This window comes from Gallus gallus, chromosome 1 (genome assembly GCF_016699485.2).
Source record: "Gallus gallus isolate bGalGal1 chromosome 1, bGalGal1.mat.broiler.GRCg7b, whole genome shotgun sequence".
Classification (NCBI taxonomy): domain Eukaryota; kingdom Metazoa; phylum Chordata; class Aves; order Galliformes; family Phasianidae; genus Gallus; species Gallus gallus.
Window position 1 is genome coordinate 142,755,594 of NC_052532.1, and position 23,473 is coordinate 142,779,066.

The window sequence follows — 23,473 nt, forward strand, 5'->3', positions numbered from 1 at the left end:
GGCAGCTATAGTCTTTGTTGCTCATCTAATACTGACAAGTGATTGTGCAATAACTAATATAAGGTGTTCATTAATCAACTGCCATTTATGCCAGGGGTAGTTATTTGAATATTTCCTGGCCATTGTATTTCATAGTCTGGGCCTCTCTTACTGCTTCTAAATGAAAATGAGATTTGCTCAGACAATCTATACTGTCACTTGGATGATTATTCTAAATGTTCAATTGCTATAGCTTTTTCTTACAGCTGTTATAAGAGGCAGAAGCCCAAATCAGTGAATTTAATAATGAAAATGCAACCCAATCACCCAGAGCTGCAACATCACAGTTCAACAAGACAGAAACAAAAACCCTGTATGGTCGTATAGAAACAATACAATGCTGAAATTTTTTGCTATGTGAATGTTTAGAAGCAAAAAGTATGACTTATAAAAGACTTTGACGGAAACATTACATAATTAACAGCAAAATAAATTTCTTTAATTTTTAATATATACACAGATAATAATAATAATAATAATGGTAATAATAAATACTAGCATATGAAAATTGTGAAGTTAGCAAAACATTTATGGAAAACCTAGAAAATGCTGTCAAGCTGCTTATGCTTTTTTTTTTGGTATTGTTCATAAGTTACTGGTATATGAGAATATGAAAAACCAAGGAATTGACTGGACCTATGTAGTACATGACTTATATCTTCAATTAATACCATTACCATAACATTCCATAATATACTGTAAAAGCCTGTAAGCCTACTCAGTCTCTCTAGCATTCATATAGGTGGAATTCTTTCATCCACAGTTTTAACTACAGATGCAAATGCCATGTGCATTCGCAACATGGTGCACTGCATAACAACTTGAGTTTTGTTTGAAGTTTTAGACCAAAGGGTAAGTGCTTACTAAAACTATAACCAACTTTAGGAAACTGCAATATCTGACAGTCAGCTAAGAGATCTGTTCTCAAAGAACAGAAATAAACTCCACAGGCAAATGCCACATATAACCTCCACCACCCGTTGGTCATGGCTAATAACCTGCCTATCATAACAGAGGACAAAAGGCCTTCGTACAATAGAGCAGCCAGGCTCTGAAGCTTTCCCAGGAAGCTTCACACAGTGTTGCTAGACAGACTTGTGAGAAAGGGGAGCAGTGTTAGATTACACTAAACATTACCATGCTGTTAGGCCTAAAGAGCCCAATTCTGAATCTGCTCTACAAACACAGCTCCTGTTGACTCCAGCAGGAGCTCAGTGGGGGACAGCCTCAGACAAAATAGAAGGGCTCGTTGGTATTAAAATTGATCCCACTTTACTACTTTGCTGGACTCTCTCTTTTCGTCCTTAGCCTGCATTGCTTTGTAGTTCACAGGGTATTTTCACTGGAGGATTTTGGTGCACGCAGAGCCGTCTTGCTCGTTACTCAGTGCCAATCCATTTATCTGTGAAATATTTGTAAACAGAGATGCTCTTTGGGATGAAAGGATTTTAGTTTCAGTTGCAGTGGATTGGATGGTTGCAAGTAATTGCTATTAGAGGATGTCCCCTTTCAGTTGGTGTATCCAACGTTTTGAAGTTAGAGTCACTGTTGCAATCTCTTCTCTTTCTTCATCTCACCTTCTCCCTACAGCTACCTTTTCCACAATCCTCCTTCTACATCCAGATACCTCCTGCCAAATCCTCATCTACCCTCCCACTACTTCCTTTCAGCTTTGAGGTCCCCAAATCCCAGTGGAAAATCTTAGCAGCTTCTGTCCACACCACTTCATGTTTAATGGTGGAAAGTTTTATCTCAGAAAACTAAATTTTATGCTGGGAGTAGGAACAAAGGAAAAAATTCTGTTTAAGTACGTTAATCTGATCACTAAAATTGGGAACACACATTAGCTAGGAGAGGCTAGGAGAAAAATGCTCCGTTTGCCCTTGCAAAAACTCTAGTCTGTTCATGTCTCAACCACACTGTCACAAGCAGGTTTCATTTTCTACCTCCAGCCACCACCAGCTGTCACTGCAAAACACTTATCCTGATGCCACTGTTGTTTTTCCATTGTTCCCTGAGGTGCACATACCAGTCTATTTCTGAAGGGGCAGATATCCAAAAAGATAAGGCCTTTGCAATTGGGACCTGTGGATGTGATGTACTATTCTTATTCCAGACCTTTGTTCAAGTAACAAAATATTTAACTCTCTGTTGCCTCACATTTGTAGCTGTCTGTTGAAGAATCCTTGAATCTAAATAAAAAGTGGAAGGGAAAGAAATGGTTTTAAACTGGAAGGGGATAGATTTAAACTAGATATTAGGAAGAAATTTGTTACTGTGTGGGTGGTGAGACACTGGAACAGGTTGCCCAGAGAGGTTGTGGATGCCCCCACCCCCTCACTCTAGAGTCATCCAAGGCCAGGCTGGATGGGGCTTTGAGCAACCTGATCTGGAGGGAGGTGTCCGTGCCTACAGCAGTGGGGTTGGAACTAGATGATACCTAGTTGGGTACCTTCCAACCCGAACCATTCTATGATTCTATGAAAGCATAATCATTAAATCAAGGATTAACTAATAGTCTCTCTCCCTTTATTATGATACTGTATGTCCCATTTTTCCTTTCAGTTAACATCATGTAAAGGCCATTTGAAGGAAGGATTTGCACACTATGGTGGGAATGAGGAAAGACAGATTTAACATCACACCTATTAAGTACAAAATATAAGACTGTAGTAAATCTTCGAAAGATTGGTTGATCTCATAAGACACTGTTTAAAACTGCATTTGAAAGCCAATGGAAATATTCATTGCACAGCCCATAAAAATAATACTGAGAATTGTGTAAGTTATCAGTTTTCTCAATTTAGCACATAAAAGTCAAGAAAACATCAGAAATACATTTCTTCTACATATAAAACTTTCAGCAAATTGAATTTAGGAATTCTGTAGGGATGCACTGGAAAACCAATGTTTTGTTCTAACTTGCTTCAAAAATGTCATTCATACAGATGCAGACAACTACTTATGTAGAAAATATTAAAGAGAGAACTAGCTACAAAGCATCTAAGACAATCACCCCCATATATCTCTTTTTTCAGATAGGCAATTTGGAAGGTCTGACTTTCATCCTGCCTTTCCTCATTGCCTTATACAGGGTTATGTTCAAACTAGGGAAATTAGAAATCACCTCTAGGTCAAAGAGTGTCTGAAATCTGTCCACAAATTGGTTCTCCTTGTCCAGCCTAAACTTCATAGCCCACATAATAACAGTGTCATTCTTGCACAAGTGGTCAAAAGTTAGTAGGAGCTCATCCAGGAAGGGATGGTGGTAAACCACGTCAGCAGCCATAATGTAGTCAAAGTGACATGAAGCTCTGGGAAATTTTTTTTCCAGATCAATTCCCCAGGACAACTCCTTGACACAGGGCTGGTGCTTGCATTTCAGTTTTGTATTTTGGAGAACATTGTGCTGAAGGTTTCCCAGCAGTTCTGGCAAATCAGTGGCAGTCACAAGTGCACCTGTGACAGGAAGAAAACAGAAGCAATCTTTCAATATATTTCAAGTATTTCTGAGTAAAAGCCCACTTGCAAAAGCCACTGCACAAGGAACTGATTTTAGCAAATTTTCTCTCTAGGGGAATAAAACACTGTTATTTCTCCCAATAGTTATTACTCATTGTACTTAAAATAAATATTTGGTTCCCAGCAGTTCTGCTGCACAGTCTGCAATCTAAAGGTAGCTGGGCTTGGGTGGGGATAAATCAAATACCCTGTCTTGATGTCATTTTGAATGGAAGTACAGTGAGAGATTTGGAATTGAATAGTAACAGTTACTAACTGCAGAAAATCAACACTAGATTTAGGCGTTGCCTCAGGTTCTTTCCTTTTAACATATCAAGAAGCTTTCTCAGACTGCCAAAAGCTAAAATTCTGTTAAAATACAGGAGTTACTGATTTGAATTACTCTTGAGAAAGAGCAGGCTGCCATGAGAGAAAACACAAGTTTCTGTAGCAGAAAACTCAAGGATCAGTTGCTGAAAGAAAAGGCTGAACTCAAGTGACCTGGTATCCAAGAGGTATTTGATCAATGGAAGATGATGTGTTGGTTATGCCTACGTCTGACTTGACTCTATTGCCACTGACATCCTGTCAGACACTAATTTCTTTTTGTTGGTCCCCTGTTTAACACTGCTAACGGTAACAACATCCACAGGGGCCTTCTTTATTGCATCTACACCTTTGCATTTACAGTTTTAGAGCGGGGGAAAAAAAAAAAAAAAAAAAAAACAGTGCAAGTTTCCAAGAAACCCTGCTGGAATTTGCTTCTTCTTTCTCCTAGAAAATGTCAAATAACTGTGTTTTAGAAGTACTAAGGTACTTCCTTGGTTTTCCTATATTCATCTGAGAGACGTTTCCAAGAGTATAAGAGCAGTGGTATGTACTCACCCAGTAAACTGGCTACTATGGAGACCAATCCAGTTCCAGCTCCAATTTCAATCACATTTTTGTCGACCAAATTGTACTGTTTAGAATTGGTTTCCAAAAAATAACACAGAACGAGAGCCTGCAAAAGGGGAAATCCGTGAATATACTGAACAAATAAATGGAATAAAAACCTTCACTAAATACAAATTGTCCTTTATAAGAATGCAAAAAAAAAAAAATGTTTTATAATTTCATGTCTGTTTAAATGAGCAATATCCATTCAAACACTGTCCTGAAAGGATCATGACTCACTATCTTTGAGCTCTATGGGCTGACAAAACGAATGCCGCCACATGCTTCGATATGGGCTTGCAAAGTGTTACAGCCAGGAGGAATGACTGCAATTATCTAATCTGTCACGCTGCATAACATGAGCTGTAAAATTCCAGTCAGCAATTCCTACACTTACTTCTGGTTGAGTTAAAACACGTCTGTCACAAAGACATCTTGATGTATGGACTGCATGTAAGAGAAAATCCACAATTCTTGCTAGTCTTTTCCAATAGTTACTTACTTAAAACAAGGATTAATAAGCATAACGATTCAAAAAGGGCCAATAAATTTATCTCTTTACTTTCAGTTCAGTTTCTTTCTAGTTTTAATGTCCATACCTTGTTAAGCATAAAAACCATTTTAGTACACAAAATCACATAACCCTCTACAATTGACTACTTATATATACAATCATAAACTGCGACTAAAAGACTTCTCCAGCTTTTCTGTCCTATCTCACACTGGCCAGTGTTCTTCGGATCACTGTAGAAATGCAAATGGCTATTTTTACTCCTCTGGCAAAGACAGTTTCCAGCCTGTCTCCTGTATTACTTCCCACATTTAGAAAATTATATAGTCTACATTGACAAATACATGTATTGGTTGCATATTATTTTGCAGTACAAATTACCATTTGGAAAAATAATTAGTAGAGATTCAGTTTGGCACTGCAAAATTATACTCTTGGTTTTTACTTTAATAGATTAAAATATAGAAGGAATGGAGCAGGAGGACTGTTGACTTAGTAAGCAATAGAAAGTCAATGTTTTTGCTTTCAATCTCTTAAATCAGAGCAAAAAGAACGTGGTCTTTTATATGAACATACAGATATCTTAATCAACAAAATTTAGAAAGTTTGTGAACACTATATTAATAAAAGCCAGGTTCTTTAAGACTGCGTGTGATGTTGGACTGACTTTCTAAAACAATTCCTATCAAGATTTCTTTTTAGCTCCATTCCTCCCCATCATTTCTTTCCTTGGTGTCTTGCCATGTTCTGCTGTTGAAACCAGCTGGCAGGATCATAATTTCTGTGACTTAAATTAGGGAACCTTTGAAACTCAGCTTCCTTTCCATGCAGAAGTTTAACTTCTCTTAAATTTTCTGCATTCTTGACAAATGTGACTGACATTTTTCAGAAGATTTCAAATATTGCAGGTTGGAACAGAAGGGAGAATATAGAGGCACAGTGGGGGTTTCCTTCCTTCCACAGAAAAATTGACTAAACCTTCATAGAAAAAAATGTGCATTTCAGTGTAGTCCTTGATTTGTGAGGATAATTAACAGCCAGCCAAACTTGCCTTGAACACATTCACTGAGGATTCACTAAGAGAGATAGTGCAAGCAACTTTTCCAGTTCTGCTAAGGAAAAGTGTTTGGCATCCAAACACTTTTGGATACTCTATCCCTCCTCAGCTGAATTATGGTCATACTTCTTAAAAACAGAACATCTTAGGAAGCTGGTACTAGTGGGACAACAATGGAGCCTCTTGGCTTTTAGTCCTCTTGATCCTACAGGAGCTCTTGGAGATCCATCTGTTTTAGAGATATTCTTCAAGCAATGCAAGTGTCAGTGGTTCATCATGGCACCTGTCCATCTGCAGCAGGGTTTTTTCATTCTTAATTATTTCAAAACAGTCCATTAGCTGCAATGCACAAACTCAAAGCATTGGAGAAGGTTCTTTGTATGGTGGATACATTGATAATTCTTATATTTCCTTTCAATCCAAACCATTCTGTGATTCTATGATATCAAGAGCCATGAATGATGGTTCCTGAGAACATGGATTCACTTACTTCCACACAGATTTCTTGCTTTTTAAGAAACTGGAAGTTCTGTGTGAATCGTTTCCCATGACTGCATATGTAGAAGCTAATTTTTTCTCATGAGTAGCTTAAGTAGCTTCTATGAGTGTCAACACCTTATGAGCTCTTTCTGAACCTGCTTTCTCTAGGGTCATTTATTTATAACATGTACAGTAATGTAATTCTCATACAAGACACACATTTCCTTTAAAATTTGCTTCTAATTGGCCAGTAGGACCAAAAAGTTTTGACAAGAGAGGAGAAGGCACCACATCATACATGCTGTGTGACAGGGCACAAACAAATATGATGGCTGCTCCAAAAGTAATGCCTTCTGTTTTATTATGTTTGCCCAGGACATCACAGGTGAATTTTGGTGGTATGGCAGTAGAGGTTGAACCTTTCACCAATACTCTGTTACATTTTGTTGCTGTGTGACAGATGGCAGCAGAGGGACAGTCTGCCAAAATGACCCCTGACATGGAAGTGCATATGAAGCAATGATGAGTTGAATTCCTCCATGAACAAAAAATTGCACCCATTGACATTCATTGATGCTTTCTGAACATTTATAGCGACCAACCAGTGGATGTGAGCACAGTGAGGTGGTAGGTAGTGTGTTGCAACAGTGGCAACAAAAACATGAAAGACAAGCGCGGCTGAAGGAGCTGGGATTATTCAGTCTGGAGAAGAGGAGGCTCAGGGGAGACCTTATTGCTCTCTATAACTACCTGAAGGGAGGTTGTAGTGAGCTGGGGGTCAGCCTCTTCTCTCGGGTGACTAGTGATAGGACTAGAGGGAATGGCTTCAAGCTGCACCAGGGAAGATTCAGGCTGGACATTAGGAAATACTACTTCTCTGAAAGGGTGATCAGGCACTGGAATGGGCTGCCCAGAGAGGTGGTGGAGTCACCGAGCCTGGTGGTGTTCAAAGAGCGTTTGGATGTTGTGTTGAGGGACATGGTTTAGCGGGAACCATTGGTGAAGGGCGAATGGTTGGACTGGGTGATCCTGTGGGTCTTTTCCAACCTTAGTGATTCTATGATTCTAAGCCAAATTCCAGACAGCCATGCACAGCTGCCACACCACAGAATAGAGTGTCTCAATCATTCTATCCACGCAAATCAGGCAGATTATAACCAAAGAACTGTGTAAAGAGCTGTATATCGGCTTCAGTATGTTGGAAATGGTAGCAACGTTGAAATATCACGAAGTTTATGCCAGGTGGTTCCCACAAATGCTCACACATGAACAGAAAGAGCACCATATGCAACTTTGTCAAGACCTACTGAAATAATATGAGGCTGAAGGTGACAGTTTTCTGGATCACATCATTAGCAGTGACAAGATGTGGTGTTATCATTACGAGCCAAAGTTAAACAGCAGTTCACAGAGTGGTGACATATGAATTCTCCACCAAACAAAAAGGTTCAGGATGTAGCCCTCAGCAGATAAAGTGATATGCAGTCTTTTGGCATAAGTGGTGATCTTTTTGGATTTCCTGGAACCCAGAAAAACCATCAAATCTGACTGCCACATCACGACACTAAGCTGAAGGTTCAAACTTCCAGATTTACATCAGACAAGGCAGCCTTTCTCTTGCAACACAATAACAGCAGGTCCCATACCAGTTTGAAGACTGCGGAGCACACTGCCAATCTTGGATGGTCTGTCTTACCATGCCCACCATATAGTTCTGGATTTGGCACCTTCTGACTTCTATTTGTTTGTGCTGATAAAAGATGGACTGCATGGGCAACATTTTCCTAACAACGACATCGTCATGGCAGTTGTGAAACAGTGGGTCACCTCTGCTGCTGCATACTTTTATGAGCTCATCATGCAGGCTCTTGTTCATCACTGGCAAAAATGCATAGCTAACAGTGGTGACTATGTTGAAAAAGTGTTTTTAGCTGAGAATGTGCTCTATTAAACAGTGCCATTGTGCTCTTTGTATCTGTTGTGGATTGCATGGAAATAAGAGGCAATATCTTTGGAGTGACCTGCATGCCATTTAAGCTTTGAGAACCAGGAAGCCATAGGAAAACCAGGCTAAATTCAGGTTTGGGAACTGTAGAATAGAGAAAGCATAGAATCTTATCCTTAGTTTTACAACACACAATAAAAAATATTTATCACTAAAAAACAAACTAAATGTGTTAAAGGACTCTAAAACTAAAACTAACAATATTATGTAAGTATTGTACCGATGGCCAGACGACTGCCCCATAACAATCAGTGGCTTCTGTAATCCTTATCTCATGGCCAGCAAAGTGAAAGCCTTCCCAGGCCTTATAAGTTATAACATCAGGAAAAAAACGTCTTCTCATGATTTCAGTAACTATTTGTTCATCTTCTTTTTCCCCTGGAAATAAAAATATAAAAGGTCAAATAAGCTGAGAGGGCTGACAATGAAATCACCAATTTATACTGAAATGCTGATTTGAAGCAGGAACTGAAATTATGTTTGTGAACTAAAATGCATTTTTCCATTAATGGTTAGCATGACATATGGGAAGTCTGAATTCTAATAGTTTTCAGTTTATGACTATATAAAGTCATTTTTTCCCGCTTTACTGAAAAAATGACGTTTAGAAAAAGTGGAATGTTATCATATATTAATTTTCAGTTCATCAAACCAACAGACAATTTTTTTTCACTTCAAGACCAGCTGCTCTTGTATTTATTCTCATGGTCTTTTGTGCCTGGACTTTTTATTATTTTCCATGTCCTTTTACTGTTCACTTTCCCCATGTTATAGTAAATACAAGGAATCACAATATTATATATAAGTCTGTGACAAAACTTGTGAAACAGATCCTAGCAACACAAATTATGACAGACAGAAGAGAAAGCACTACTGTTGTCAAGAAAGCTTATCCACCCACCCCAACAGAGCCTTGTAAAAGGGATTCTTTCCAGCTGGCTTGATATCCTGAATGCCATCCTTGCTGCTATGTGAAGGACATTTATGATAGCTAACATAATCCAGGGCAATCCTTCTACAAGAGAGGATTCATTCATTTTTAGCTGAATACCAAGCCAGTGTCCTTTTTGCAATCATCACACAAAGCTGCACCGCAGTGGTGCAGATAACATGTAAATGAAGCTTCCCAGAGCATTTTCTTTGCAAAATCAAGAATCATTCTGAGTTTGCATGGTAGATTTGTTTTCACAGCTAGACATGATCTCTTGGCAAATTAGCTAAAGCAGAACATGTTTACAAGCTATGCCTCCTAGAAAGCATGTTAAAGTTGTGGTAACTGGGTTACCATCTTTTCCAAAGCAGAATTCTTCTATCAGGCCTGCAGTTGCCATCCAAATCACAGACAGAAACATTGAGATGACACAGAATGACACACAGCACAGAAACTGCAGGCCCAATGGTCATTAGAAATGAATACACTGGTCTACCATCCTTCAGTAAATCTATATAAAGAAAACAGCAGCTGTTGGCACTATAGAAGAGTCTACATTTTCTTCCCCCTCAAATCACTGCTCTTCCATATGCACTGGTATTTTTATTGCCATAACCTATCAAGAGAGACAACCTTCTCTTCTTTCCTGGAACTTTAAACAAAAAATAAAATAATAAAAAGGATGGTGTCCCATGAATTGATTGAAAAAAAAAATACTAGTCATGAGCCAGCAGTGTGCCCTTGCAGCTCGGAAAGCAAATGGTATCCTGAGCTCCATCAGAAGAGGGGTGGCCAGCACGGACAAGGAGATGATTGTTCCTCCCTGCTCTGCCCTCGTGAGTCCCCATCTGGAGTACTGTGTCCAGGTCTGGGGCCCTCAGTACAAGAAAGACAGGGAGCTGTTGGAGAGGGTGCAGAGGAGGGCAACAAAGATGATCAGAGGGCTCCTCCCCTATGAAGACAGGCTGAAGGAGCTGGGTTTGCTCAGCCTGGAGAAGAGAAGGCTGTCGGCTGACCTCATTGCAGTCCTCCAGTACCTAAAGGGAGCCTACAAAAAGGAATGGAGTCAACTCTTTACTAGGGTAGATAATAGCAGGGCAAGGTGAAATGGTTTTAAGTTGAAGGAGGGAAGATTTAGGTTGGATATCAGGGGGAAATTCTTTACTATGAGAGTGATAAGGTGCTGGCACAGGCTGCCCAGAGAGGTTGTGGATGCCCCGTCCCTAGAGGTGTTCAAGGCCAGGTTGGATAGGGCCCTGGGCAGGCTGGTCTAGTATTAGATATGGAGGTTGGCAGCCCTGACTGCAGCAGGGGGCTTGGAGCTTGATAATCCTTGAGGTCCATTCCAACCCCAGCCATTCTGTGATTTTATGATTCTATGACACAGCTAAATTAAAAATAAAATAATGTATATACCACTGGAAAGAAAGTTAAATAGTATAATTTTTTTTTAAAGCAACATAAATAGAATAATCTTAACTTTAAAATTATGATATTTTAAAACATCAGATGCTATGTAGTAGTGTACAGTCAGCACATAACATTAGAGGCTTGCAGGAGTTGTAAAGGTGAGAGAAGGCACATATGTCATTGAGCCCACAAGCAGGAAATTCTAACAGGAGTTAAGTGTGATAGAAATGCTGCTTTGGGGCCAAAGTAATTTTTTCTTATGAGAAAATAATATGAGTTTTTCTTATTACAGATATTGTAAAGTGTATTTAATTTATCATCCTGTGTCTAAGTATACTAGATCTAGACTGCTTTTAATCTTCTCGGACCACTTATAACAGTCTGATCTCATTCTGTGATCAGCACTAGCTGTCGAAATAAAAAGCTATTCTTTCTATTACTTCTCAATTACAGCCATTTTTCTTTTCTTCTTCTTCTTTTGATATCTGCTTTGGATCCAATTTTGATGAAAAGTCCTAACTTATATAGTCTTAACTTACAAAGCTTCAGCCAAAAGATCTATAAAACTTCAGAGGTATTACAGATACCCCTCTAGTGTTCAATAAACATTTCCCCCTTATTTTTTATATTGTCAGTAATCTTTCTACTCAAGGCTTGTGTTGTACCTACACTATTAAAGTTTGTAGGCCACTGCTCCCTGCCTAGGATAAATTGTTCACACTTCTGAAAGAAGAGATCCAAATCTACTAGTTAATAATACCACTTTAAATCACTGGCCCTCTTATTCCTTCGGTAATCCCAAAGGTGGGATACCTGGAGAAGCTGACTTAACACTTAAAATCTTCTCTTTGTTTGTTTGTTTCACCAGACGTTTGTTTCACCATATGTCTGTGGAAGACAGGCTTCAAAATTCACCTCAGTGAGAAATCTAATCAGGACCGAGAAACTAATGACAAAATAAAGACCACAAACCTTTAGCCAGACATGCTTACTTCCACATAAATCTCCCCTTAAAATCCAAGAAGCACTCTTCTATTTTCTGCTTTATATTGTTCAGAATACCTAAACTCCGTGTGTGACTGAGATACATACAAATACAAAAATAAAGCAAAAATTATTTTTTTTCTGCAACAGTCTTCAGAGCAGTCAGAACAGAGAAATAACAAACAAGTAGAAAATCTGTAATGCAAGAAGAATATTGTTATGTGTAAGCAAAATCCAAGTGAAATAAAGTCTTCAAATACCTGCAAACAGTGATAAAGTTCTGCTAGTTATGCTTTGATCAAAGTCTAGTTTATTGATACCAGACGTAAAAAGCTGATAGGAAGTTATTCTCCTGTAAGTGTTTATCTCCGTGTTAGTCCTCATTCAAGTTGCAATGTTGATCTACAACTCAATGAAAGAATTTTAATGATATTTAAAGATAGCAATACCCATGAGTAATAGAGGGTCAGACAAGGGAAGAGGAGGCTTCACTGACCTGACTCAGTTCTTGTAAGAATGGAATTTCATATTGAGTATTTCCAGCAATACTCAAGCACCCACAACAAACCATCAGAGTATAAAGGCCTGCTAGAACTGGTTCCTCCCTTCTTCATTTTCCTGAATTTGGTGAAGTGGGCTTGCACTTTCTCTTCCTTCATGTTTTGGAGAGACATAGAAGTATATCTATATACATAGATATTACATACATGGAGATGTATGTACAGTTTATTCATCTCTTTGCATTTGCATGCAAACACAGAAACTACTGGAATTTCAGGTACTAGAACATATTTACATCAAGAAAGGATAGTTTGACCCTATTCAGTTAGCATATAGAGACTGAGATAATTTTTGTTAATAAAACAGTTCTCCTCTGGCCTTGAATTGTTCGATTGCTCTTGATCACAAAGAAATTCCTGTCTATAGATGTCATAAATCCTTCCCGAAATAGAATTCAAATTTAGGTAAGTTTCATAAGATTTTCTGTCTAACAGGTTAATGATTTGGAGAGTCCTGTGAAATAAAAATTCTTCTCCAGAGGGCTGCTGGGCACTGGAACAGATTCCCCAGGGCAATGGTCAGAGCACTGAGCTGCATTTGGACAATGCTCTCAGACAGAGGGTTTGAATTTTGGGGAGGTCCTGTGTGGAGACTTGAGTTGGATTCAGTGAGTGATCCTTGTGGGTCTCTTCCATATCAGGATATTCTGTGTTACTGTGATGCCAGGTAAAGTTTCATTTATTATAAAAACCTAATGTTGTTGGAGCATACTCTTCTAATTCCTTTGATTTTCAGTCTTGTATGTTGGCACAACTTTGCACTATACCGAAGACATAATTAAGAAAGCAATGAAAACATCACTCTCACAGGCAAAACAATTACAATTATTATTATTATTAAAAAAAAAAAAACACACACATAGTAACACAGTTTTCCAAGTTTTCCCAAGAGAGATAAGAGAGAGAATAAATCATGTAGAAGACTGGTGTTCTGAAGTTAGTGGCAAGCTGATTACAGAAACGTATGAGAGGCTGGATGGCCAAGCCCAAGGAGTTGTGGTCGGTGGAGTTAAAACCAGTTGGTGGCCAGTCACAAGCAGTGTCCCCTAGGGCTTGGTACTGGGGCCACTTCTATTTAACATCTTTATTAATTATCTTGATGAGGGGATTGAGTGCACCCTCAGTAAGTTTGCAGATGGCACCAAGTTGGGAGGGAGTGTTGATCTGCCCGAGGGAAGAAAGGCACTACAGTGGGACCTGGATAGACTGGACCGATGGGCCATGGTAAATTGTATGAGTTTCAATAGGGTCAAGTGTTGGGTCCTGCATTTTGGTCACAACAACCCCAGGCAATCATACAGGCTTGGGGAGGAGTGGCTGGAAAGCTGCCTAACAGAAAAGGACCTTGGTGTACTGATGGACAGTCAGCTGAATATGAGCCAGCAGTGTGCCCAGGTGGACAAGAAGGCCAATGGCATCCTGGCTTGTATCAGGAATGGTGTGGTGAGCAGGACTAGGGAAGTCATCCTGCCCCTGTATTCTGCACTGGTGATGCCTCACCTGGAGCACTGTGTTCAGTTTTGGGCACCTCAGTACAGAAAATACATTGAGGTGCTGGAGCAGGTCCAAAGAAGGGCAACAAGGCTTGTGAAGGGCTTGGAGAATATGCCCTACAAAGAGAGACTGAAGGAACTGGGGCTGTTTAGTGTGAGGAAAAAGAGGCTGAGGGGAGATATTATTGCTCTCTTCCAGTATCTTGAAGGTGCTTACAGCAGAGCGGAGTTGGTCTCTTCTCACTGGTGACAGGTGACAGGATGAGGGGAAATAGCCTCAAGTTGTGCCAGAGTAAGTTTAAGTTGGATATCAGGAAACACTTCTTTGCAGAAAAGGTTGTTAAGCACTGGAAGAGGCTCCCCAGGGAGGTGGTTGAGTCACCATCCCTGGATGTGTTTAAAAACCGTTTGGATGTGGTGCTCAGGGACATGAGTTAGCGGAGGATTGTTAGAGTGTAGGGGCAGTATGGTTAGGTTGTGGTTGGACGTGATGATCTTTAAGGTCTTTTCCAACCTGAGTGATTCTATGATTCTATGACAAGCTGCAGAATCTCATATAGAGAACTAGAGGTTTTTGCTTAAACATCAAACAAAATGTTTTATACAAGAACAAAACCTTAAGAAAGAGAAGGACCTGAGTGCTGCTGAGACAGAGCTAGAAAAGTGAAGAGGGGAAGGCAGAGCAAGATAATATGTAGATTAGGTTAGAATGAAACAGGCTACCAATTACAGCATCTTTAACAATAAAGCAAATTACAAGAATAGGCCTTAGGCTAACATGACCTGTGTGGACTTTTTTGCTAGGAAGAAGTTGAATAGTATGTTCTGAAACATTCTACAATGATCTTTTGTTCTGTTTACATCAGGAGTTACATAAAAATTGTACTTGGATAGTACACAGCTCCACCAGGAATCAATAACCTTAAAATCTACTTGGGTACTGTCCATCCATCATAATTAGCATATGTTAAATCTCTGAACATACGCCTAGTGATACTTCCTACATTAATGTATTTTTCACTGAACTGATAAAGAACAAGCACTGTTAAACAGCACTTAAAATGCAGGAAAAGTGGCAAAAGCAAGGGTTGTGAATTAAAAATAAAATATATTGATAACATTATCCAGATAACTGAATTAGAATGTGACTAAGATAAAGGAATAAAACAATCCCTGCACATGGAATCTATAATATAGATCTAGGAATCTATAATATATACAAGAATATACTTGTAGTCAATATCTCCATGTTCTGACTCACCCACAAATAGCACATTGAGTAACAAAACATCCTTCAAGTACTTCGTTAATGCATTTGCGGTTGGACTTGATGATCTTTAAGGTCTTTTCCAATCTGAGAAATTCTATGATTCTATGATTAAGACAGCATTAATCCATAAGAATGTAGTTTCACTCAGTGATCTATTGGAGGGGGGGGGGGCAGAATCATAGATCAGTCTCTTTCAAGTGCTGGGCTAACTCTATTTAATTTCCTAAGGTCAAATGGTGTCACCGAACAAGGTGATAAGGGAGCATGCAAAAGAAATAAGACCCAGCCATCTTCTGTGTCTCTCCTGCATTCATGGATTTTCTCCAATTGGCAAAAAGAATGAAATCCAAGCCTTCAGCATGAACTTGACCTGACAAAGTTCAGCCCTACAGTAAACACATTCTCTCTTCTTCAGAAGCAATATGCTCTCACCTGAAGAGTTTAGTTATAAGACATACACAGAGGGTGGCAGAGACCTCTAGAGATCATCTAGTCCATACCCCTTTCTAAAGCAGGTTCCCTACAGTAGGTTACAAAGCAAAGTCTCCAGGCAAGTTCTGAATATCTCCATAAAAGGAGACTCCACAACCTCTGTGGGCAGCTTTTTCCAGTGCTCTGTAACCCTCACAGTAAAGAATCACAGAAGACTTACCATTTTGATCTGTACTTAGAAACATTTTTACAACTATATGAGATAGATATTGAAGATGTAATAGCTATCTATATCCATGTATACCAATGCCAAGAAGAAACCCACAGAAAGATCTGTAAGGAAGTAGATTTGCAACTAGTTCTTTAACTGTAAAAACTTACTGGATAAAAGTTGCATCACTATACTGATGGGAAATCTCAAAATGTAGCCCTGTGAATTCATCTGGGTGTTTCTAAGGGCCCAGAAGAACTTCACCCCAGATCTACATCAGCTTGTACTTCTAAGGGACTCTGAAGCCTCAACATTTTTACTGAGCTACTGATGTCTTGCAGTCACTGGTCTTGTAAACATTACAGATAGCTCCATGGAAACATACTCAGTCTTGAACCACAGAACAGTCCCCAAATTCCAGGTGACATCACTTCACTATTTCATTTCCATCCATCTATTTCTATTTCATTCTAATCCACTGCAGCCTAAGGACCCTAAAAGGAAAGGAACAGGAGGGAAACGTAACCATTCCCTTGACCTTCCAGAAGTCAAATGTAACCTGCTCCTTTTAAAAAAAACATAAATCAAAATACCAATCAAGAAAATTCACTTATCTAAACTACCTAGTTAATTTTTTCTGTCTTCCTGCCTACCTATGAAGGTCGTGATGATCATTCACTCCAAGCTCAACCTGCTGAAGTGATGGCAAGGACAAGGTATATTATATAGATTAATCTGATATGTTGCATTGGTGTAATATAATGCTTGAAACTTCATACTTGGAAATATAGAAATACAAAACTGCTACCCACGAGCAGCCTAATCTCAGCCAAGAGACAAAATGCCCTTAGTACAAAGTGCAAGGCGATGAGAACAGGAGAGGGCTATGCTCTCAAGTAGTGGATTTATCCAGGTTTTAGAGGTGCATTCTCAACATGAAACTCATGTCACTGTTACTGCAGCCTCATACAAGTCATAGGTCATCTAAAACCATTAGAAAGCTGAAAATAGAAGTACTGTGGTCAGACTATCTCATGAACACATAATGAATTCAAATGTACCCACTACTTATTACATAACCATGTTTGTCTATCATTGAAAATATCTGAAGGCCTATGCTCAGCATCTATATAATTGCTAATTATAACTAAATGATTTCCTTTTGACTGCAAAAATAGGCTATTTTCTACGCTACGTGTTCTACCATACATTATAAAAGGGTGACTGAAAATTTTCTGATAGATAGGAGTAATCTGGATGAGTAACTTAGACACTACTGTCTACCATCATCTTCCACATCTCTTATTTTGCCTGGTCAAAAAGGCTTTGTGTCATCAGAAGTTCCTATTTCCTTCTAACAGCATGCCCGAAGAATCTATGTACCATGACCAGTGCAATAGAAGGACCTCCAACATAGTGTCTGCCAATTCTCCCCATCAATATTCTTGAGTTTCTAGAACATTTCTTTGAAGAAAGGACCTGAAAGTTATCCAACTAGATCAATCCATGATTTGAGCTTTTTGTGAGGTCGCAGAGAAATAGTTCCTTGATTGTTGCAGTGTAGCTATGCCACCTATGAGGAATAAAATTTGAGTTCTGATATTTTGGGCTGAACCTGCAGCAAAGCCAAAGAATATTGTTAACTAACGGCATGACTTCCAAACGTACTGCTTTTATATTTTTTAAAATTATTTCTGAGATAACAATTAATGGAAGAAAGTCTTTTTGTTTCTGGGTCTTTTTTTTTTTTTTTTAATCGTTGTTTGTTTGGGGGGTTGTTTTTTGTTCTGTTTTTTAAGATAGAAACATAACTCAAACTAAGGGGAAAAAAATCACAGAATCACAGAACTGAAGGGGTTAGAAGAGACCTCTGGGGATGATCAAGTCCAACCCCACTGCTAAAGCAGGTTCCCTGCAGTAGGTTGCATAGGAAAGCTTCCAGGTGAGTCTTGAATATCTCCAGAGATTACACAGACCCTCTGGGCAGCTTTTTTTAGTGTTCTGTAAGCCTCAAAGAAGCTTTTCCTCATGCTCATATGGAACTTTCTGCATCTGTTCCCATCTGGTCCTTGACAGTGCTCCAGTTTGTGCCTGTTGCCCCTTGTTCAGAAGTTCCCTGTCTTTCTTGAACTGAGAAGCCCAGAACTGGACACAGTACTCCAGATGTGGCCTCACCAGGGCAGAGCAGAGCAGGAGGATCACCTCCCTTGACCTGCTGGCCACACTCTTTGTAATGCAATCCAGGATACCACTGATCTTCTTGGCCACAAAGGCACACTGCTGGCTCATGGCCAACTTGTTGCCCACCTGAACACCTAGGCCCTTCTCTACAGAGCTCCTCTCCATCAGTACCTGTACTGATGTATGCAGTTATTCCTCCCCAGGTGTAGGATTTTACACTTGCCTTCATAAGGGTCCTCTCTACATAACTTTCCAGCCTGCCCAGGTCAAAGATGAGAGAAGGGAAGGCAGGTGGTGGTAAATGAGTCACTTAAATGTACTATAAGTAGGTTGACTTTTTAAACAGCGCTGCTAATTGCAAAGCCCACTATAAATAATCTTTTAGCATTTTAAGTGCTCAGAGAGCAGAGAAGTTGAGTTCTGGGCCTTCTTTAGAAAAAGTCAAACTCACTCCTTGCACACATTTGTCAACTCTACAGAATTAAGTGGATCCCCTCCTCTCCCCCACCATTGAAGATGGGCCATATGGAAATAAGGATTGCAAAATTTGTGTCCAGAAGAACAACAAGCAAGGAAAAGCCAAGCTAGAAACTGGACACTCAGTCGTGAATAGTAAGGCTTGGGCTCCATGGTCTGGTCCCAGGATGTTTTTTCCTATTTTATAGAAAAGTCTTTGAAGTCAGGGGAAAAGGGTCTGCAGCAAAAGGAGAAGATGAAGGTAAGAAGTGTCCTTAGAAGTAACCCAGGAAATGGAAATAAGACACTAAGTCACTCCCTCATCCCAGCTTAACTTCTTAACTTCTAAGTTACAGGGTTAGGCTGCTTCTCACTTGCCTCAATTCCAATCAGGTCCCATTTAAGGCATCTTTCTGGACTTCACCCAGACTTGAAATGATGACAGGAATCACCATCAATGAGGGCATCTGTTGAGCAGGGGAAGCGAAGGAGCATGACTGTAATAAAGCTCTGGAAGATATGTGAAGGTTATCAGGTCAGCATTTTCTCAGATATTTATGGATTAAAAACTGGGCCACGGCCAAGTTAAGTGACACGAAGTGTCAAGGACAAGTTGCAAACTTGCTCTTCTCCTTTTGTGTCAGAGATAAAATTATTTTGGAGTGAATGTAAATATAAATCTTGCAAAGTAATTTCAGGTCCTAAGAAACAAAGGCAGCGATGGTATAGTCTGATCTCAGAAAAAGTTTAGCAAAGGAGAGTAAAAGCTAGTGAGAAAGAGAAGTCATGAGAGGAAAGAAAAGAGACATTAATGATGCAGGTGTGCTGGAGAACTGATTGAATAAAGGGACCAGGAAAGATCAGACCAGGTGAGGATCTACCTGTAAATTGGAACTGGTAGTAAAGGTAACCATGAGCTATGATAAGGTGTTCTAATCTAGAGAACTTGTAAGAAGCCAGTCGAGATAACAGAACCTTGTGAGGGAATGGCAATGAATAAAAGGAGAACAGGGTGGCGGAACAGCAAATAAAAAGAGCTCAGATGCTGAACCAGAGCAAGAATCCTAAGAAACAGAGGTTGAGACTGGATGGGCAATGTGAATGAAATGAGAATGGAGAATATGGCAGAAGAAAAGGATGAGGTCAAGGAAGGTATAGGCTGAGGGGACTGAAGCAGTAATTCTCCATGCAGTAGGTTCAACACATTTCCCTCCAGAATCTGGAATGGAACTTGAATGCTAAAGCCTGCTGTTGGATTAAACTCTGAAACTGTGAAGATGCGCCATTTTCCATTGGTGTCTCTTCATCCTCTTAAACAAGTGTTGCTAGAAGGAGAAGTAAGCAACCTGCTATTGCTATCAATAGTTTGTTGGCTAAAGGGAATACATTTTTGTATTTGATTTAAAGATTCTGTGCTACCAACTAATTTTGCATAAATCAATCTGATGTCCCAGAACTCAATTTATTTTAAAAATTCAAAACCTTAAGTAATTACATGCAGACTCACTGCTCCTTGCCCTAAATCCTGCACAAAGAAAGTATCAGTATTAGAAAGCCAAACTTGCAGAAGTATAGCAATACCTGTGCAACTGGAACTCAACCTTCTTGTGTACAAAGTAATAAGAGTTATCAATATTTCAGTCTTCAATGGCTTGGTCTTTAATATTAATACTTCTAAATATTTCTTACCCCAATCATGCGTCATCACACATAGGATCAGCTTGAGCTTTTAGTTCAAGTCAGGATTACACAATAGGAAAAGGAAATGTATTAAAGAAATTCTCCAGATTAGGGCATGCAAAACAGGGACTTTGTATCTGCAATCTACACCAAACTCTATCAGCCACTTTCTTGTGTGATATCAGCTTTCTAGAGAAGATCGTTATTTTGGGTGCTTAATTTTCTTAGTCCTTCAGAAGACTTAGAAAAAGGGAAACAAAAAGCCCTCCAAACAGCAACAGAAACCTTCTGGGAGAAAGGGATTCCCCTCTCGCCTCTTTGCCCTCGCCAGCCTTTTCAGACTTAATACAAGAAATTTAAAAGCAATGTGTATGTGAAGTAGTTGTTCTGGCAACACTAATGCTTTGGGGGTATTTTTGCTTTAAATTGCATCTCAGTTCAATCAAATCTCTTCTACTCGTGATGTTTCAGGATCTTGAAAATGAGCAGCTTAAGATCTACTTAGGGAAAAAAACAAACAAACAAAAAACCAAAAAAACTGCTAACAGTCCCTGTTAAGATCAGCTGTGAGGCTATCTAGACAGAAACTGGGCTTGTAATAACTGATCCTGCCTGTCACTCCAGAAACAAACTTATTCTGAATAGCTTGATCATAGCCACAGCTTCATTCCCTGGAACTAGTCACAGGCAAATAGCTGGGGCAAGTTGCCAGACACTGGTAGGAAATCACCATACCAAAGAATGCTGGCATAGCAGATATTCACTACATAGCTAGAATATTACAACAGCGCTATCTATTGCATTTTCTGTACAAGGGCCATAAACACAATTCTTCAGGAGAAATAAGTAAGATAGCTCACTGTCAGCAAGGTGCCTTGTTCCTTCTACTTAACTAAATTCCTTAGCATAACGAGAAAAAACGGTGGAATAATAAATACTTTACCTGCTTGTCTTTCTGATTTTCTTTTCTGTTCATTATGCAGACGATTATGTTGTGATGATGTCAAATCCATACTAAGCCAGAAGACCACGGACAGATAAGCACAAGCCTGCCTACCTGCTAAAAATGAATAAAATTGCTTTACATCCTCTTTCCCAACACACACACAAAGTTTACATTTGTTATGCTATAAGTTACTTGTATTAAGATATACAGATAGGAATATGAGAGCATTTAAGAGCCAGACGTAGAAGCAAGTTTAGCTGTTCTACTCTCAAAGAGGGGAAAATGTATATTGGGGGAAGAAAAAAAAAAAAAGGAATGCTTTGATAAATGCTTAAAACTGTTTTATGAATGGTTAAAAATTAGAATCAGTTCAAATCAAGATTAGAAAGCTTACAATTATTTGAATGGGAAGGTAGCAACAAATGTCTGAAGGAAAAGAAAAATGGCACCAGCTCATGTAGTTTGATCTAGCCTGGAAGGGAAGGAAATAACCAGTTAGTAAAAGTGGTACGCAAGAATAAGTAGGAAGGAGGAGCTATTAACAACACACAAAACAGAACATATATGTGCAAGTGTACAAATACAGAACATACACAGAAAGATGTAATAGGGAAAGCATGACAGGGCAAAATTTAAACAAGAAGCTGCAACACAGTGTGATATAAAAAGAACAATGCAATGTTCAGCATCTGCAGAAAAACAGACAACCGATGTTCTCAAATTCTTGGTGTTTTATTATCAGAAAAGCACCGAGTTTAGTGGGGAAAAAAAAATAATCAGTGCTCTAATAATTTTTAATGGTCTTAAAATCTAGCGTGGAAGTTTGACTGTTGTTTGTTTGTTTTGTTTTGTTTTGTTTTTTGCAGGAATGATTGCAGGGACCGTATAATTAATAGCGCACAGATACCAAAAGACCCAGGAGGGATACAAATAAACAAATGCAAATAAACAATGCAAAGCCTCAGCCAGACTTATCTCTCCAGACATAGGATGAAAGTGAATAGCACAGAACAACCCTGTCTTGTTAGAGAGGATACATGATACGCTGTTGACGTTAGCCTACAAAAGGCAGAGGGGTTAAACCTTATCACAGCAGTGCCAGCAGCCATTAACCTATTTCAAGGTGAAAAGTATGTTAGCTGGCTTTTACACAGTATTGTAGCACTTTAAACAAAAATACTGCTATTGCATTATTATTATATATAATATAATGTAATTCGTATAATTCATAATATATAATATAATTCATATATTACTATATGAACTTTGCAATAGTAACTACACTATGTGGGAAACAGAGAAGGTAGACTGAGTAGAACTGGAAATCATTGAGTCTATATTCAGAACGTCAAGGAGCATTAGAAACTAGTGGGATGTGAAGCAGCATTACAGACATTCATCAGCTTATCATCTACTTCAGAAGTATAAAAAAGACAACTTTTCTTCCTACTAGAAGATGGAAGTAAGGGGTTAATTTACCAGTCCTTCAGTATCCTGAACTACAAGCAATGCTGCACTGTAAGATCAATCACCCTTAAAGGAAAATTTGATTTATTTATTTATTTTAGTTCTGTGGACTCTTTTCCCCTCCTAAAAATACCCTTTAAGTTACAGAGAACTACACAACCCATCTGACTTCAGCATATTAATTCATTAGTACTACCAGCAGCTAAAAACACACAGGTGCAGAACAGTTCAGTTACTGACTTATGTAGTCAAAGGCAAATGATAGAAAATAATTAGAGTAAAACACACAGCAGGTCACACTGACCACAGTTAACAGTTAACATTACCTGAATCTCTGCTTGTATCTCCCCAGTGACAGCACTCAAACAAAAACCCTTGTTTGCCAAATTGCCTGCTTTGCAGTGAGCTTCCAGGCAGTTCCTGAGAGATAAGTTCTGAAGTGTGCGTTACATGTTGCCAACATCCCCACACCAGCAGCAGTAATAAATCCTGACAGCTGCAGCAGGAACCCAAAGTAGGCACAAGGCACCATGGCTCTCTTATGTAAGGGAACAGAAGATCTCCTAACAGCAGTAGGTACCTAGTCAGGGGAGCTCCAAGAGAAAAAGTAACCAACTTCCAGACAGTTTTGGCAGTAAACAAGACAGTAGAATGGTTTTAGTAACCTCTCATAGTCACTAAAAAGTAACTGAAGAGCAAAAAGTAGTTCCTCACAGGCAAAGGCTTCTTCCAAGCACAAAGGGCCAATTTACAAAACAGAAGGAGTGCATTTTGTGCATATGCAAACACATACGCATAAAAGAATGCAGAACTGCAGCAACGTACAAAACCTCTTGGAGTATTCAATTCAGACAGCTGTCAATGTACATAAATACACATGCATCACTCCTCTTTTCATACATGCAAGGTGTAGATTTGCCCAA

At 39.1% G+C, this 23,473-nt stretch overlaps 1 protein-coding gene across 4 annotated transcripts; it reads right to left on the reverse strand.

The window, feature by feature from the left end:
• Positions 1-264: 264 nt before the first annotated feature.
• Positions 265-22,953, reverse strand: METTL21EP. 4 transcript variants are annotated; one of them, XM_015275041.4, is made up of 6 exons: positions 22,877-22,953; positions 21,478-21,555; positions 21,081-21,194; positions 8,750-8,907; positions 4,426-4,543; positions 265-3,498 (listed from the first exon to the last, which is right to left on the reverse strand). In XM_015275041.4, the coding sequence occupies exons 3-6, from the start codon at positions 21,148-21,150 to the stop codon at positions 3,074-3,076; spliced, it is 771 nt and encodes a 256-aa protein (XP_015130527.2). In that variant the 5' UTR covers positions 21,151-21,194; positions 21,478-21,555; positions 22,877-22,953; the 3' UTR covers positions 265-3,073. The 4 variants fall into 4 exon arrangements, with proteins under 4 accessions (XP_015130527.2, XP_004938613.2, XP_001232407.3 ...); XM_004938556.5 differs by having other exon boundaries at positions 21,081-21,197; XM_001232406.6 differs by lacking the exon at positions 21,478-21,555.
• Between the last annotated feature and the right edge of the window lie 520 nt (positions 22,954-23,473).

Coding starts and splice junctions, on each gene's coding strand:
- METTL21EP (XM_001232406.6), bottom strand. CDS start 21,150: ATGGATTTGACATCATCACAACATAATCGTCTGCATAATGAACAGAAA. Junction 4,544..8,749: donor GGGCAGTCGTCTGGCCATCG/GTACAATACTTA, acceptor CCCCTTTTGCAG/GCTCTCGTTCTGTGTTATTT. Junction 3,499..4,425: donor CATAGTAGCCAGTTTACTGG/GTGAGTACATAC, acceptor TTCCTGTCACAG/GTGCACTTGTGACTGCCACT.